Consider the following 16,392-nt stretch of genomic DNA (forward strand, 5'->3'; position numbering starts at 1 on the left):
TGTGTGTGTGTGTGTGTGTGTGTGTGTGTGTGTGTGTGTGTGTGTGTGTGTGTGTGTGTGTGTGTGTGTGTGTGTGTGTGTGTGTGTGTGTGTGTGTGTGTGTGTGTGTGTGTGTGTGTGTGCAACCAGGTTGTGAAAAGAAATACTGCAGAATTCAGTAATTTGCATGTATTATTCCTCAAAACTAGGAAAACATTTGTGAACTGTTATTTAACACAAACCTGAATCCAAACCCCCAAATCTGTGACACCGATATCTACAAAGTGTTTCAACTCCAGATATTAACCTGACTCATTTCATGCTGTAGCTGTGTTGAGTTGATATTTTCTCCCTCGGTCTCAACAATTCTCTCAGAGTTAAGTCTCTTTCTCTAGCCTCTCTTTGAGAAGAACAAATGTCAAATTCAGAGAGGGAAAGATTAATCTGTTAGAAATAAGACCCTAATAATGAAAGTTCTCAAACTGAACTGTCCTGGACCATGGGAAATATATATATATTCTGAATTCTGTGGTATCACCTTTTAACTTGTGTACATTTCACTGCAGTGTGCAAACACATGATGTACATATTTCCTGATGCATTCTTATAATGGATTTAGCTAGTGGTTTGTGCCATTATTGTACCATGGGACTGCCTCCGGAGAAACTTTTCTATCTATACATTCCAAGTGGATGCCTTGACTCAAGCCTTGTTACAGACTGAGGGAGACAGTCGTCATAGGAGGTCTTTGCAGTGCTTGTAAAGCGGTCTCCGTTATTTTTGTTCAGTGAGAACAAACCTGACATGACGATTACATGGAGGCAGCAGGCTACCTACTGTGTGGGAACCCTTTCTTATGGGCTTAATGTGATGGCTGGAGTTTGAGCTCCATGTTTGTTTGGCCCTAACAAGGCTATGTTTTGTATATATATATAACGCCTTACAACATTTCAACATATTTTATAGGACAAAAGGAAACAGGCGTATTACCAGAAAGAGACAATCCACGCAGTTTTCACATGAACATCAGAAATACTCTCAGGCCTTTTGTGAAGGGACATATCCTCCAGTGTCTTTTATGTATTGGCACAGTTCCTCGGCCTGTAGTCACTTCCTCAGTCGCAACTTTAAGTATCTGCTTATGTATAAACACAACAACTATTTTGACACTTTGAAGGACACTATATTATTTAAGACCCTCATTGTTGAACTTCACTATAAAAAAAGTATGAATTATGCTGCTCCTCTTGTGTTAACCTGGACTACCTGATAGGAAAAATAAAGACCTTGGACAGGGTTAAGAAACATAGTTAATTATGTAGTCTTTTCATTGACTCCTTTGCAGTTTTTTTCCATGCAGCTTAAGTAAATAACAGAAATACTCATAAGGTGAACGCATAAAGGCATAGGGGGAGCTTTTTTTTTGTATGTCTTTTCTGAATTTAACCTCGTTAATATCTTGGCCCGTCAAGTGAACATGCTGATTAAACATTCCAGTGGAAGTTTAAGAAATGTAACTTCACTGAGGGGCAGTTTGAAGATAAAAATGTTAAGTTTGTATGAGTGCGTTGGTATGAGTGAAGAGTGACACATGCCACATATTATTTCAGATCTGCATTAGCTTGCTATCCCTAGTCATTACTATCAGAATCTGATATTTTGTTGTAATGTGTTAGTTTCACCCTCGTTCTGAAGTCGAATTGATCAGAAGGATATTGTGTGTTCAGTGTCTCAAAGTGGTTTTTATTGTATGCCTTGTAAAAGTGATGGTGGGGTAAATGCTGTAAAAGTAGTGTTTTAACAAGGTGGTTGTTGAACAAATAGTCGTTGTAATTGGTTTTGCACTGTTACATTGATATGCACTAACAGAAGAGAAACATACCTCATTTTATACAGAACATAAATTGTGCAAGAGTGCTATTGTCCTTTGGGTACCTTTTAAAAACAAAAAAAGGCCGAAAGAATTATCTCAACATGGTAGCTGTATCCTGGTAACCAGCTGAATAATATTAATTTGTAAAAGTATAAAAGGGCTGTTACATTTTTTCGGCTTAAAATGAAAGTACTTTTGTTGAAATAAAGTACCACTTCAATAGAACTTGCTGCAATTTGATATATTCAGGTTAGTGGTACACCTATACCAGACAAAAGGCTACCAGTTACAAAGGTCTGAGTACCAGCACACAGCTAAAAGATGACAAGGAAGATGTGAATTACAACAAAACACAGGTGGATGTCATTTGAGTGGAACAGAAGCAAGTTTTTCTACAAAGAACATTAGAAAATATGTAGCCAACACTGGTACTCGACTCAATCAGCAAAAAATGTTATAGGTGCACCCCTAATTCAGGTCCCTCTTATTTCAGTCCAGAGTCCGTCATTTAACTACACAACTTCTCACAAGTACTCTCAAACTTTGACAAACAGAAAAGGGGAAAGGCTGCTTTATAAGGCTAGAGTGTGTCATCTATGTGGCAGAGGGAAATGTTCATTCTTGCTGTATGAGACACATACAGAGTGCTGAACAATCTAAAGGGAGACATTTTCTCTAATGCAATGTCAAACTTCGTGGTGCATGTGTAGTGTGAACTGAAAAGTTAGGCAGAGTAAAATTATTAACTACCTGGATAACAGAATTTCCACTGTACGGCCCATTATGTTTATATTTCATGTAAAACATACAAGCGAAAGGAAGGTGTTTGTGAATATGGGAGGTTACTCGTTTGTGTTTATTTCAATGTTCATCTATTTACATAAATGACCAAATAATGTATGTAGCCTTTCACACCACAGTCACATAATGTATATGGTGATATATATATAAATATATAACAAAATGCCTTATAGACGAGGGACATTCAACCTGATTAGAAGTACCAGGATAATAAAAGACTAAGATCAACAGTTGCTTTGTCGTTTGTAATGAGCTCTAATCACTTCGAGGACAAACTGATATGTTTGACCAGATGAATCCTCTGGGAAATGTATGAAGCATTAACTTCAGTTTCAACAATTGGCTGGGGGGGGGGGGGTCAATAAACCACATCAGAACATATTCACCTAGGATTAATCTGGCCAAGGCCAGAGGGGAGACAATGAGGCTACTACGACAATCAGCACAAGTCATTCTGCTCAGCAGTTTTCTGTAATTTAATCAAGCTTTATCAATCACTTCTGACAGGTGTTCAGGTCAATTATGTGGTAATCCATGCAGTTCAAACCTGGATGTGTTGGTCCAACTATTAAAAAGGACAAAACAGTTCATAACAGTTTGTAAATTAAATTTAAAAAATACAACTATAACAGAAAAAGCATTAGGGAGCTTTAAGGTGATGTTTTAGTCACAGCTGATAATGTCTGCTCCACTAAAGTGTCAACCTTTTGCAGTTTTAATCAACATGCATATTTTATGCGGTGTTCTAAAACTTTCTGCGAGCTGTCAAAGTACTTCCTGCTTGTATCACAAGGTTACATTTTGTACACAGTGTGTCCCAACATCATGTGATTTACGAAATCATATCCTCTTGTAGTCAGACTAAAGGCTGTGAACTGACTGAGAAAACCAGGTGTAATCGAATTTGCAGAATCCTTGGAATAACAATGAGCAAATCCAATAAAGTGTGATGGTCCTTTCAGGGACTAACACCAGTGAATGCTTTGCAGTAACAGATTTCAATGTCAAATTTTATTTCAGACTCACAGGCCTGTATGCAACTCAACTCATGGCCTATAAGAGTATTTTTGCTACAATGCAGGCTAGTTTACAGTTTGACATTTTAGCAAATCCGACAAAACAGGACATCCACACAAAGTATGACTTCAAAAACAAACAAAAAAAAAAATTCCTATGCCATCTGTTTCCTCACAGAGAAAAAATCCAAATGAGTGAATGATCCCTGACATTTACTGCACTCTATAATACACTAAAATAAGACATATTTCACAGGACTACTGAGTGTGACACTACGCTATTGAAAATATACATACAACACTCAGTTAGAGGAACGTTCATAACATCACTTGAAAACTTGTTACAAAGACCTGGAGCTGTACAATATCTTCCTAAATGTCAAGTAAAACGTACGCAAAGGGTTGTTTTATGGTAACAGCAGAACCGTCAGGAGAACTCTACATCGAGGTAAGCACGTATCTATACAAAATAAAATAGTGTCATCAACCTCATGGCTACAAATGTGCCACCTAAAACTGCTGATATTCTAAAAATACAGAGTTCAGAAAAGTCTTTACATTTTCAGGTGTTTTAAAGTGGCAGAATTTGAATGCAGTTAAAACTGCCGCGGCGTTCCTTTGAAGGGCTTGAATCCACCCACGTTGCCGCCACTGGGGATGGAGTTGTTGGTGATCTGTACAATACGGTTCATTCCAGACGAAGAGTGACTGCACAAAAACAAACAAAGCCCAAATGTAATACGGCCGAGAAAAGTGATCATGCTATTCAAGTTTGTCACCACTTGTTTGTAAGTTTGGCATACCTGGAAGGAGCCATCATGCTGCCCCGGCTGTCTCCCATTCTGCGATTATCAGGGAAGCCCCTGCCCTGGGAGCTTGAACCACCGTGCCACTCCTTCCTCAGTCCCTGATCCCTGTTGTGACGCTCCACCACGACCTGGCGGCCAGAGCTGAATGGCTGCAGAGACAGAAGATAGACATCTCTACTTATAATTCTCTTCTATAAATTGTTAAATGCATGTGTGAGCTACTGCTTAAGACTGACACTCTGTTGTTAAAACTCCATGTTTGTGACTTAATTTACAGGACCGGACCACCACTTCATCAATAACACTGGTACACTATCAATGATAATTATATGAGCTGTCTGAAATGTCAAAAAAGAAAAAGGTGTAAATGTTTTAATTTATTTCCACAGCTTTGCAGATGAAGCAGCCGATTTGAGCACTAGCTGACTTCTTAAAGAATTAAGAAAACCTTCAAAAGCTAAAATATGTAACAATTTCCCCAAAACAATGTAAGGACTAATACAAAAATAATCTCTCTCGATCATCACTTATGACCCACTACAAGTGTGTGGATGTATCTGTATTTACAGTGACCCTGTTCTCTGCCTGTATCCTCTTTTCTTAATATTTTGCTGGACACTTCTGGGCATCAGCAAAGAGGATTTGGACCACATGTGGGGGTGTAACCCCCAGCCAATGAGCAGGGTGTGCAGACCCTATATATGTATACAGCACTCTCACGCGCCTGATACAAAGCGGCGGAGAACAGGGTGTTACATCGCCACAGCAGGATGAAGTGTGCCTTGGGCTGCATTCATTCAAAATCCAGCACCTTCCCGCAAGTCTGTTGGGGAGGCTTGGATGTGTTTATTTGTGCTTTAGAATATAACCACTGTGAAACAATCAGATAATAACGTTTCTATTCTTCTGAGTCATGGTTTTGTTCTCACTGACGACATTCCCTCTCTTTATCTACTCTAGCTCACTCGACCCCCTGTGCTCTTTCGCTTGCTCGTTCAGCAAGAGAAAAGGGGTGAATTTTGAAAGCTGGGTTTCCCAACAGCAACCGACAATGTGACTCCTGCATATAATACCTTTTAAGACATTCATTTCTGCATGACCTGTCAATATCCTGTACCATCAGTACAGGGGACCTAAGAACAGCACTCAAACTCTTAGGCTTTGTTTATACTCCTGCTTTGTACCGTAGTGCGAGCCTCCGCAGTTCGTTGCATTATTCTACGCAACGCCAGAGGCCGTACAAACAAAATGAACTGTGATGAATCAGTCATGAAAAGTCATAAACTAACCTCTTGTATATTTGCACTTATCTATAGATCACTTCAGGGAGTAAAGCTAAGTTTTAGTCTGAAGGTAGGCTGACCTGATTACTCATCACCATGGGTCTCCCTCCGTCTCGATCATTAAAGCTACTCCTTCCACGGTTTGCCGAGGTGCCTCCTCTAAGTACTGGACCTGGACCTTCTCTGCCTGATCGCTCTGCACGCATGCGCATAGGTCCTCTGGTCAACCCAGCATTACTGCAGGGGAGAGATTTAAAACAAAAGAAATAAGCTTTTACAGTTTGTGGGGGACAAAGAAAAAAAAAAAAAGAAAAAAACATTTAAATGATTATGCTCAAAAGCTGCATTATATTTTCACCGTATATCTCCCTTGTTGGAGTTCATGCCACCATCGTTCTTCCATCCATGCCCTCCGTCCCTCGGTGAGCGGTTGTGCGACATGCCAGGCATTGCAGCTCTGGCTCCCATCGGGCGATCATGCATGGGCACAGGCCGCCGCTCATCTCGGTCCCTGCGGTCAGTGTCCCGGAGTTCGGTGCGTGGAGGAGGAGGTGGCTCAGCTCTGCGTACTGTTTCAAAGCTCTTGGGGTAGCGCTCAAAGCCAGAGCTCTCTCTGTGAGGAGCAGGGCGACTCTTCTTTGGCTCTGGCTCACCGTCAAACCGGCTACGTCTAACAACAAAAGACCAAAATTGGATTAGTCACATTACAAATAAACTACAATTACCGCCTCACAGTAACATCCATGTATGTTCAAAATGTCATCACTTCATTATTATATCCTATTTAACATTTGTGTTTAATCGTCATGATTAGCATACGAATTCTTGAGTTATGGCCCAAAACATGTTTTGCGAGTTCAAAGTGATGTTTGACCACCCAATTCCAATCAGATCAACCCTGAGTGCAAGTGGACATTTGTGCCAAATTTGAAGAAATTCCCCCAGGCGCTCCTGAGATTTCACATTCACGAGAATGGACGAACAACCCGAAAACATAAAATGGCAAAATGCAGCATAAACCAGATTATCTGGTACGCCAGGGACCCAGGACCGAAGTTCTGTGAACCAGCGGAGAATACAAGCAAAAGAACAAAGACACCACCCAGCAAGCACAATACCAGGACCTTAAAACTGAAGTAGCCAAATGGAATTAAGAAATGTTTATGCCTCCAGGCCATTTTGTTTTGCGTTGACCGTCCAGTGTATTCTAGTTATTTCGATATCTCAGGGGCTCCTGGAGGGAAGTTCTTGAAATTTTGCACAAACAGCCACCTGGATTCAATGATGAACTGATTAGATGTTGGTGGTCAAAGGTCACGGGGACTGTGACCTAATGGCCTTCACATTCTCGTGAAAGCTTTATCAGAAACACTGAGGGAATTTCTTTAAATATGGCACAAACTTCTTTGTGCACCCAAGGTTGATCTTAATATAATTTGGTGGTCAAAGGTCACTGTGACCCCAAGAACACGCTTTTTAGCTATAACTCAAGAATTCATATACTAATTATGTCAGTTTGACACAAATGTCCAGTAGGATAAAAAGATGAATTGATGACATTTTGGACCGACACGGATGCAACAGTAACATGACTGGTTGGCAAAAAACCTCAAGGCGGTAACTTTAGTTTTCATTTAACTAGTTATTAATTACACACGTGGTCTTCCTACTTTGACATTTCAAAATATTTTCTCTAAAAAAGGCTTCTTGTGACTAATGACCTCAATTCCTATGGTTTCATCACTTGTACCTGTCATACGTGTTGGGCTGCTCGGCAGCAGGCTCTGGAAAGCGGCCCCTCTCTCTGGGAGTGAAGTTTGAAAAGCGGTTCTGCTGTCGGTTGTAGTTCGAGCCTTGGTTCAAACGGACATCAGACTCAGACTGCATCTTCTTGTTGCCATTCCAATAAGAATCGTCTCTACGCCTGAAACATTAAATATAACATACCTCATTCAAAACATTTCTATTTCCTCTACAGAGGGAGAGCAACTTCATTCTCTTCTCAGGTAGACGTTCCACCACATCTTTACATAGCCATTGCTTTGTTAATGCTCTGAACATTGTATAGAGAATTTTCAACCACAACACTGGGTTTGCTTAAAAAGGGTTATGCGTTGATGTAAAGGTCTCCTAGTTAAACCTCATTCACAGCCATTGAGCAGCAAAACAAAGCCAACAGGGTGCAATAAATGGGAAGAAGAACTATGTTTTTTTTTCATAGGAAACAATTTGGGTCATAGTAACAACAATGAAACTGTTGAGGGAAAAACATTTAAATCTTGTATATACCCGTGTTCCACTTCACGACCCCTTTTGAGGTTGTTCCTCTTTTCTTGCTCATAGCGGAGCTGCTCCTGCTGCCTTCGCAGCTCCTCACGTTCACGTGCCATACGCTCTGCCTCTTTACGTCGTTCCTGAAAGAAGTAATATAAAATAACATTGATTAAAATAACAAATATAATATATATATATATATATAAATATGTGTTCTGTTTTTTTTTCTCATCAAGTTACATTTAATCATCATTAAAACATCAGAGTAAATTGTACTTCTAAAAGAGTAGATTTAATGCAGCACACTTTTTAGTCCAACTTAAATAGATTTTTAGAGGAAACTATTTACACCTTTACATCTGGATACATTCATCTCACTATTTCCATTGATTTTTTTTCATGCATTCATGATCCTTCAAGAGGTAAGTAGTTTGCTGGTCCTTTGTCTCCTGACACAATGTTATGCTGCTGCAGCCCCGCCCCCACATTATTCTGTTCCAGGCAGCATGGCTGGCTCTCTGTACCTGCTCAATACGGATCCTTTCTCTCTCAAGCCTCTCCCTCTCCAAGCGCTCCCTCTCCAGTTTTTGTCTTTCCATCTCAAGCCTGTGGCGCTCCCGGAGCAGGTTCTCTCGTTCTTCACGCTCCCGTAACAGACGGATGCGCTCACGCTCCCGGCGTTCTTGTTCGGCAATTTCACGGCGCCTAAAACCCAAAAACATCCCCCTTCTTAGAGCTTAATGACAATAAATGAAAAAAATTATAGTAATTAATTTGAAACTGTGGACTGTTGCAAACTACCTGCGCAACTCTACGGCTCTACGGACGCGTTCCATACGAGCCACCCGTTCACGCATCCTTTGCTCCTTCATCTTTTCAAAAGGCAGGATGTCAATCTCTTCCCCCTTGTTAATAAAAGGTCGTGGTTTGACTCTCATCATCTCTAACTGGAAGGGGAAAATATAAAGTAAATTTAGAAAAATGTTTAAAAAAGGTGAAGTATGTTAAAAGTTGATAGTAAGCTACAAGTCCATCAAGAGCTTTGTACCTCTTCAGGAGGAATCAACCATTTTGGCCTCCTTTGAATATTCATGTTGATGAAGGGCTGAAGAAAAAAGAAAAGTATGAAACAGAGTCTCATTTAACACCCTCCGGTGGCCATTTAAAATATGCTTTAAAATATAATGACATCAAATACAAATAGAGGTCTTACTTTATCAAAATACCTTCCCCTTCTAAAAGGTCTCATTTTGCCAAAATTAGAATCTCCTTTAGGGTGATGTAACATGACCATCTTGCCTGGGCTCTTCATTCCTAGAAAAAAAAAAGAAAGAAATTAATAGTCAAGAAGACGGCCATATACTTACACATACTCTAAATCAGAAATGAAGAGGAATAAAACCTACGTCCATGCTTTCGGTCATCTTTCTTCAGAGATTCTTGTCCAGAGTTGGATGAGACTGACTCAGATTTTCCACTTCTGGCCTCCTGTTTCTTGGACAAATCTTTGTCCTTTTCTGAGAGTTTATCCTCCTTTTTGTAAGATGGCTGTGCTCTAAACATGAGGAGAACCAAATGGTCAATGTCCTTTCAAATCAACATAGAATTAACTTTTCATATTTTTCTGTAACCCACTTGTTGGTCAGTTTCATCCCTGTAGAACTGCGCTTATCACTTGATTTGCTGGAACATGCTTTGTCCTCAGCTTCCTTCTTTGAGCCCTCTTTTTTGAACGGATCATTTTTGGCCTGAAAAATGGGAAGTACAGTGAAATACAAATGAAACAGGGCCACATTTTTTTTACAAAAATAAAAAAGCGTTGCATTAGACCAATCAGGCTCAAAAAACATTTTGATTCTACATATGCTTCCTAACTCACCCTTTCAACATATATCTGCTGTCCATGGAGCTCTGTACAGTCGAGGTGGGAGACGCACCGTGTCACCTCTGTACTGGAGGACATGGTCACCAAGCCATAACACTTTGAACCAGGACTGCGTGCGTTTGTAACCACCTTGGCACTCAAAACCTGTTGGCAACAAATTTCAAAAAATTTCTATGACACTGGACATATAGTTAAAGTGATGGTTTGGATATATATTTAAAAAAAAAAAGCAACTGCTAATTCCCCCAAAAATGCAAACGTTCATTACCTTTCCATATTTGCCAAACAGGTTCTTTAGAACAGCTGCTTTGGTGTTTGAGGACAAGCCGCTCACCCATATGTTACGAGAAGAGCTGCTGTTGCTGCTGCTGCTGCTCACGGCTCCTGATAAAGATGTTTTCCAAAACACATTCTCCAGTCATTGGGTATGAAAAGTATTGCATCAAGTTGAATGAAATTAGTTTGGGTTATTATATTCAAACAACACGCGGATATTATTCTTACCCTTTTCATCTTTTGCACCTTTTCCATCTCTGTCTCTTGAAGAGCTACAAAGCAAATGTTGTAACAACAAACGTGAAATGAGTGAATGTAAATAAAAGCAGACGTTAAGTGATAGGCATACATCTAGTGGAATAAAAACACCATATTTTGTACATTTCAGAAAAAAAAAATCCTGTGGGCAAGGCGTGGATCTGAACCAATGTCTCAAAGGCTTCATTGCTTTTCCAGTGGTGAGATGGGATCGGGTTGACAGCCAATTTATTCCCTGGACCAATGAAATCTTCGGAGGTTTGTTCAACTTCAAAGCGAATCATATGACCAAAAAGGAAAAAAAAATTGCCATCACGGGTACTAATATTCTTTTACAATGCCTTTTGTAGAAACTGGAAATGGCTTTAAAACTGCTGCAAAGGCCAAAGTAACAAAATAAGAGGTGTTTTCTCAGCTCCTGGTTAATATCAAAATTTAACCAACTTCAAAAAAATAAATCAGTAATTGGCAGGATTAGGTGAACAGTGAACATTTCCCTTATGGCAAAAAAATCTTGAGGCTACCCACAATGTTGCGTTCTTAGTGAGCTGGACTTGGTAGTAGTATCAAAGAACTGACATAGAAAGACAAACCTCTTTGCTTGACCTGATGCCCCAGAAGTGGAGGGGCCTTTCTTCCCAGAATCCTTTTCTTTGTCTCCCGTTTCAGCTTTCTTCAGGACCTCTCTGCCGTCTTTCTTCGTGGGATCACTCCTGGACCCATCATCTTTCTTACCATCTTTGTGGCCCTCTGTCTCTTCCTCCGTCATGTAATCATCTGGGGCCGTCTCAGCAGAGGCCTCTGGCTCGTCAGTGCCCTTCTCGGCCTCTGGATCTGGAAGTTTCACATGTTTACCTGTTTCCAGGAGATCATCACCATCAACATCTAGGGTGATGGCATCGTCATTTGGGATTGAGACGGACAGGTGATCGTCCTCGGCTTCTTTAGAGGAATTCATGGCTTCAGCATCCATCTCAGCCAGTTCGGGCTCCAGGTCTGGCTCAGCATCCTCATCTATTTCTGGGTAGGTGTCCTCATCCACCTCTGGGTAGGCATCCTCATCCACATCTGGGTCGGCCTCAGCATCCACATCTGGGTCGGCCTCAGCATCCATCTCTGGGTCGGCCTCAGCATCCACCTCTTGGTCGGCCTCAGCATCCATCTCTGGGTCGGCCTCAGCATCCACCTCACGGTTGGCCTCTGACTCTGCATCCACCTCTGGCTCAGGCTCTGAATCTGCCTCAGCCGCCACAGCTTCTGACTCTGGTTCAGCCTCAGCCAGTGCCTCAGCCTCAGGCTGAGCAAGGCTGTCCTCACAGGGTGCAGGCTTAGAATTTTCACGAGTACCATCATCTGTATCAGTTACATCTGAGGGATTTAACAAGGATAAACATTGCAAAACACAACTTTTAACATTGACATGTTGCATGTTACTTGACCTAAAAAGTAGAATAGAAAGCACATAAAGTGTTAATGGTCATCGAGGGCGTAGACACCACAGGAAGACACGAAACACACATTCTTCACTGAAAACAGTGGAGGATTCAGTGCTCTTCATTTCTTGACACGCGTTAAGTATTTGCGTCATAATTCATACTAAACGTGCAATTCCAGATGCTTCCTGCGGTGTGGCAGTTCTCCAGGTAAGAATCTTGGGACAAAGTTCAAATGGGGTAGAACAATTCATCCTTCAGGTTTTCTTCCATTGTGCAAAACATATCCCCAGCTGATCAGTCCATGGAAAGTCATTTAAGTTTTAGGATATCTTAAATATCTTCCAATAGTTCTTCAATTATCAATATCAGTGATTTTTCAGTTGGTTTTCAGAGCACTCTGAAAGAGTATCTTTCATCATAATAACCCACCGGCTTTTGTAATGTGTCCAGTCAACAGTGCACAACCTTGTACGAATAGTGCGTCCCTTTGGTCACAACACTCTGTCCTTCCATTCCCAGGCCATGGTGTATGTCATATCTCTTCACTGCACACATGCGGGGGGCTGCGATCAGCTGGTAGGAATATGTGCAATTTTGATGGATGTTGCCTGCAATGTATGAAGTCTCTTGATCTTTCAGTTGCCTCCTGAATCCAGCCTTCAGCATCTTTACAAAGTGGATAAGTGTAGTGGTCCTTGAGCTACCCAAATCCCAGCTTCATTCACAGGCCATCTCACTTGACAAAATCTGTAATAAGGTGTCGGATTCCTGAAGTGAGGGTAACAAAGTCTTCCGACCCTCCAAATGTAATTGTCATTCGTCTGTCCACCACTTTTGTCGATCAAAATGTCAACAGGAAAGTGCAACGATACTTGAGTCCTAGGAGTCGTTCCTTCTTCCAATTCATTAGACATAAAAAAATGTCAGCTTGTTTGTGAACCATGCCTCTTTGTTTAACTGGGGAATGTGGGAAGCTGAGTGCCATAGGTTGTGGAAATCCACAGAAGCAAACAGAACATTTTCTTTAAAATGTCTGAGAGTGTCTGAGTCAGGGCCACCCACATCCATTACCTCACATGTACTAATTACAAAAAAACTTTTCAGCATACTGTGACCTGTATAGTGCAGTAGCTAGCAGAGGCATTAAATACCACTAGATGTTGTTTATGCATTCTATCAAGAGGTCGTGTCATCCTAAATGTAAGCTGTAAAGAAGAAACAACCTAATGTTAGAGTTGGGAATTAGCAAGCCAGCATATTATACATACCTTTTTCAGATTCATATTCTTCAGTTTCCTAGAAAAGAAAACACTGAGGTAAGCGAACAAATATTTAGGCACAGCAACAAAAAGGTCGTTATCTACTATTAACTATGTTAACAGACTTTCCAACGGTTCCCAATTCTATCCATCGGTCTACACACACAGACACTAGCTTTAAACTGCTGCCAAATACATTGGCTAAGTTACTTCCCCAATCATTTACAGAAACACATCAAGGAAGTTTCAGCCTGTGTGAATTGAGTTTATGGTTTTGCATTCAGTTAATGTTAAATATATTTAAGCATGTTAAGTCTTAGAAGTATCTTAAATGTTTTGTGTTAAAAAAGTAAATGGAATCGGGAGGAAAAAAAATGCAATTAGTGCATCTCTATAAAACAGCAACAGAGAAACATTCATGCAACATAAATGTATGTAAGTCACCTTTGATAGCCCATCTTCCTCCCCTGTGGTGTCCGCATCGGAATCCACTTTCTTCCCTGAAACGTAAAATATATTAAACAATAAATAAATTAAACACATAGTGTTACTTAACCACCCTATACCATCGATAAAATCAAAAGCAAGATTACCTTTAGCTTTCCCACTTTTCCGATTTGATGTGTCAGTTGAAAGCTCGATTTGAATATTTTCTGTGTCACCATCTTCATCCTCAAGAGCCTATAACACGATTGAAAAAAAAAGGGAAAAAAAGGAATCGTTTCAAATATTTTCCACCCAAGACAATATCTTCGATGTGCATGCCGGTTTTGTACATAACAAATTGTCTAGTCAACTGCAAGGAAGACAGAATAAACTGTGAGCTAGATATGATAAAAGATTAAAAATGAATCCAACTAGTTTTGACCTTGTTCCTTCATTCATCACATCTGTCGCACCACTGAACATTGGATTGTTTCTGCCTTCTTAATTAGGCAACAAAAGCTCATTATAGATCTCAATGAAAACGTGGGACTACTTTGAAGTGTAGGGGGGATTCCAATCAAAAAAGTTAAAATGTGAGGCTCTAGGATAGTGAATATGACATATCAAAGTGTTAGTATGGCTACACTTTCAAGTTTCAGACATACCTGTGACCTAAAATTGATGACATCTAAACCCAAACAACTTAGATTCAACATTAAGGCCGCTTGCAATGTTGTCAGCTTAATCCATACAACGTTTTTGTTTGTTTTTTTACTCTGCTAAGCAGAGAAAGATGTTGTAGACATTGTTTCTGTCATTTTTAACCCCCCGAATGTGTTCAGTCTACATTGTCTATTTCATCAATTAAAAAATGTCCTGGATGAAAGTCATACCCCAGAGTTAACAAAACGTTGATTTACAGTGATCAACCTAACTAATTAAAGCCTAAAAACAATGCTTCTGAAGCTCTGACGTTATTTAAATGCGCATGTGCATGGTGGTGCAGGCAGTCAACAGTCAGGTTTACGACACCTCATTGTAACAGCTGAGGTCTTTCATCTGCAATCTGTTAATGTCAAATGAACACTGACTCTAAGGGGTAAACTTGACATCGTAGCCAGTTTATCACACGTTGTTTGGAGGAGCCCACAGCCTGCCCAGGCCTTCCGTGTCTGTAGCCCCTCAACTCACAGTCACGTTACAGTAGTGTCCTCTCAGTGTACATTCAGGCTCCAGTAACGAGAGCTGACGTCTCCCTTTCGACAGGTGTGTGTGCATGGTGCCGTTTACCCGGGCTGCAGTCACAATGTCTAAACTAAACACAGTGAGTGGTCATGTTAACATGCGAGCTGCTGACCTGACCACTTAACCAAACGTGAGCAGGACATCGGCTACAGCACGTTAGCTAACGTTAGCATTAGCATCCCGGTCAGCCTTCCAGATTATCTTATTTGTATAGTTACCTGTCGTAATCTGGAGAGAAGCACGCTCTTTATACCAGACGTGTCCAAATTCCTTCGTTTGAGCTCAGACTTTAGATCAACAACTCTTAATTCTGATATTTTCTTGCACTCCGTGGAAATGGCACCCGTCGCCATTTTACCTCCCCGACGCTGAACCGTGCGCAAGCGCAGACCGTTTCCCCTGTTGCTTCTTCTTCTTCGTGTCTTTATTTGTGTTTTCATGAAATGCCGCAGCGCCACCTACTGTAGTGGGGGAGCAATCGAATGAGTTGACATATTGAAAACATACTTTAGTTAAGATAAGATAAAATAAGATAATCCTTTATTAGTCCCGCAGCGGGGAAATTTACAGGATTACAGCAGCATAGAGGATAGTGCAAAACAAGGTACATAGTAGAAAAAACAAAGAAGTATTTTAAATAAGTAAGTAAGTAAGTAAGAAAAATAAAAAATCCACAATAACTAAAAAATAAATAAAAATCTTATAAATACAGACAGAATAATTATAGTTATAGTATTGCAATTTCAGGGACAAAATAGTCTGCCATCCATTTAATTCAACCACGCGTTCATTCCCTAATTTAGTGGAAAGTAAACCAGGGGAAACTGTACTCTTGATAGAGTTCCCCCTGGTCAATACTGACTTTAGCGGCTTGTATTAAACACAGTTTCACAAGCATTTTGTTAAAGCCTTTTCAATACACTGCACAGAGGAGTGAGAAACTTGAGAACCATACAAAACAGTTATGCAGGCCTTGTTATTTAAGATGTGGAATGTAAACTTGAGCAAAAAAGGCCTGGAAAATGTACAGTGACCTGCAGAGTTTCCTCCTTCTATCAGGCCATAAGTTAGTGCATGCATGTACCCAGTTGTTGATTTCACATAGACATTATTCAGCTGCCTATGTTGTTGGTCTCAAAACACATTTAGGCTCTCATCTGAATCCTAAACTTGACCAGTCTCAGATAGCCTACTTGTAGGATGTACATCTACTCTAACAAACTAGTGTTCTAAACTATATGCAAGATCTTGCTTTGTGTTGCCTGGCACCTGCACTTTGTCAATTGTGTGCTTTATAAATGTGCTCTCGTCCCTGTAGGCTACCCATATTTAAGCTACTTCAACATTTGTGTGTGTAGGCCTAAATTTACTTGGTTAACTTGACACTCCTAAAGACAGAATTGCTTCCCTCTTCCTCTGTCATTTTATTTCAACATATCATCAGCAGTTTACATCCGTCTCTTCTGTTGAGACAGAATCAGTTTCCTTAAATCGTCTTCAGCTCCCTCTTTTATATGAAATCTGCATCATACGTCTCTGGTCAAGCGTGAGGCAGACACCAGGTCATTAATG

The 16,392-nt window shown here is 40.5% G+C and overlaps 1 protein-coding gene across 1 annotated transcript; it reads right to left on the minus strand.

Annotated features, from left to right (window-relative positions):
• Positions 1-3,073: 3,073 nt before the first annotated feature.
• Positions 3,074-15,227, minus strand: sltm (SAFB-like, transcription modulator). Its single transcript, XM_054611163.1, has 20 exons — positions 15,039-15,227; positions 13,743-13,830; positions 13,594-13,649; positions 13,159-13,186; positions 11,048-11,822; positions 10,425-10,468; positions 10,189-10,304; positions 9,915-10,064; positions 9,671-9,783; positions 9,442-9,590; positions 9,249-9,349; positions 9,084-9,140; positions 8,837-8,982; positions 8,560-8,740; positions 8,051-8,175; positions 7,512-7,685; positions 6,120-6,431; positions 5,842-5,998; positions 4,473-4,627; positions 3,074-4,377 (listed from the first exon to the last, which is right to left on the minus strand). Exons 1-20 carry the CDS (start codon positions 15,171-15,173, stop codon positions 4,266-4,268), a joined length of 3,174 nt encoding a protein of 1,057 aa, XP_054467138.1. The 5' UTR covers positions 15,174-15,227; the 3' UTR covers positions 3,074-4,265.
• Positions 15,228-16,392: the final 1,165 nt, after the last annotated feature.

This window comes from Anoplopoma fimbria, chromosome 2 (assembly GCF_027596085.1).
Source record: "Anoplopoma fimbria isolate UVic2021 breed Golden Eagle Sablefish chromosome 2, Afim_UVic_2022, whole genome shotgun sequence".
NCBI classification, from domain to species: domain Eukaryota; kingdom Metazoa; phylum Chordata; class Actinopteri; order Perciformes; family Anoplopomatidae; genus Anoplopoma; species Anoplopoma fimbria.

What these genes read in the sequence shown, in the direction of transcription:
- sltm (XM_054611163.1), bottom strand. Translation starts at nt 15,173, where the DNA reads ATGGCGACGGGTGCCATTTCCACGGAGTGCAAGAAAATATCAGAATTA. An exon ending in AGAGCCGTAGAGTTGCGCAG is followed by an intron (nt 8,741 to 8,836) that starts GTAGTTTGCAAC and finishes TTTGGGTTTTAG; the next exon opens with GCGCCGTGAAATTGCCGAAC. An exon ending in CAGCCCAACACGTATGACAG is followed by an intron (nt 6,432 to 7,511) that starts GTACAAGTGATG and finishes TTTTGTTGTTAG; the next exon opens with ACGTAGCCGGTTTGACGGTG.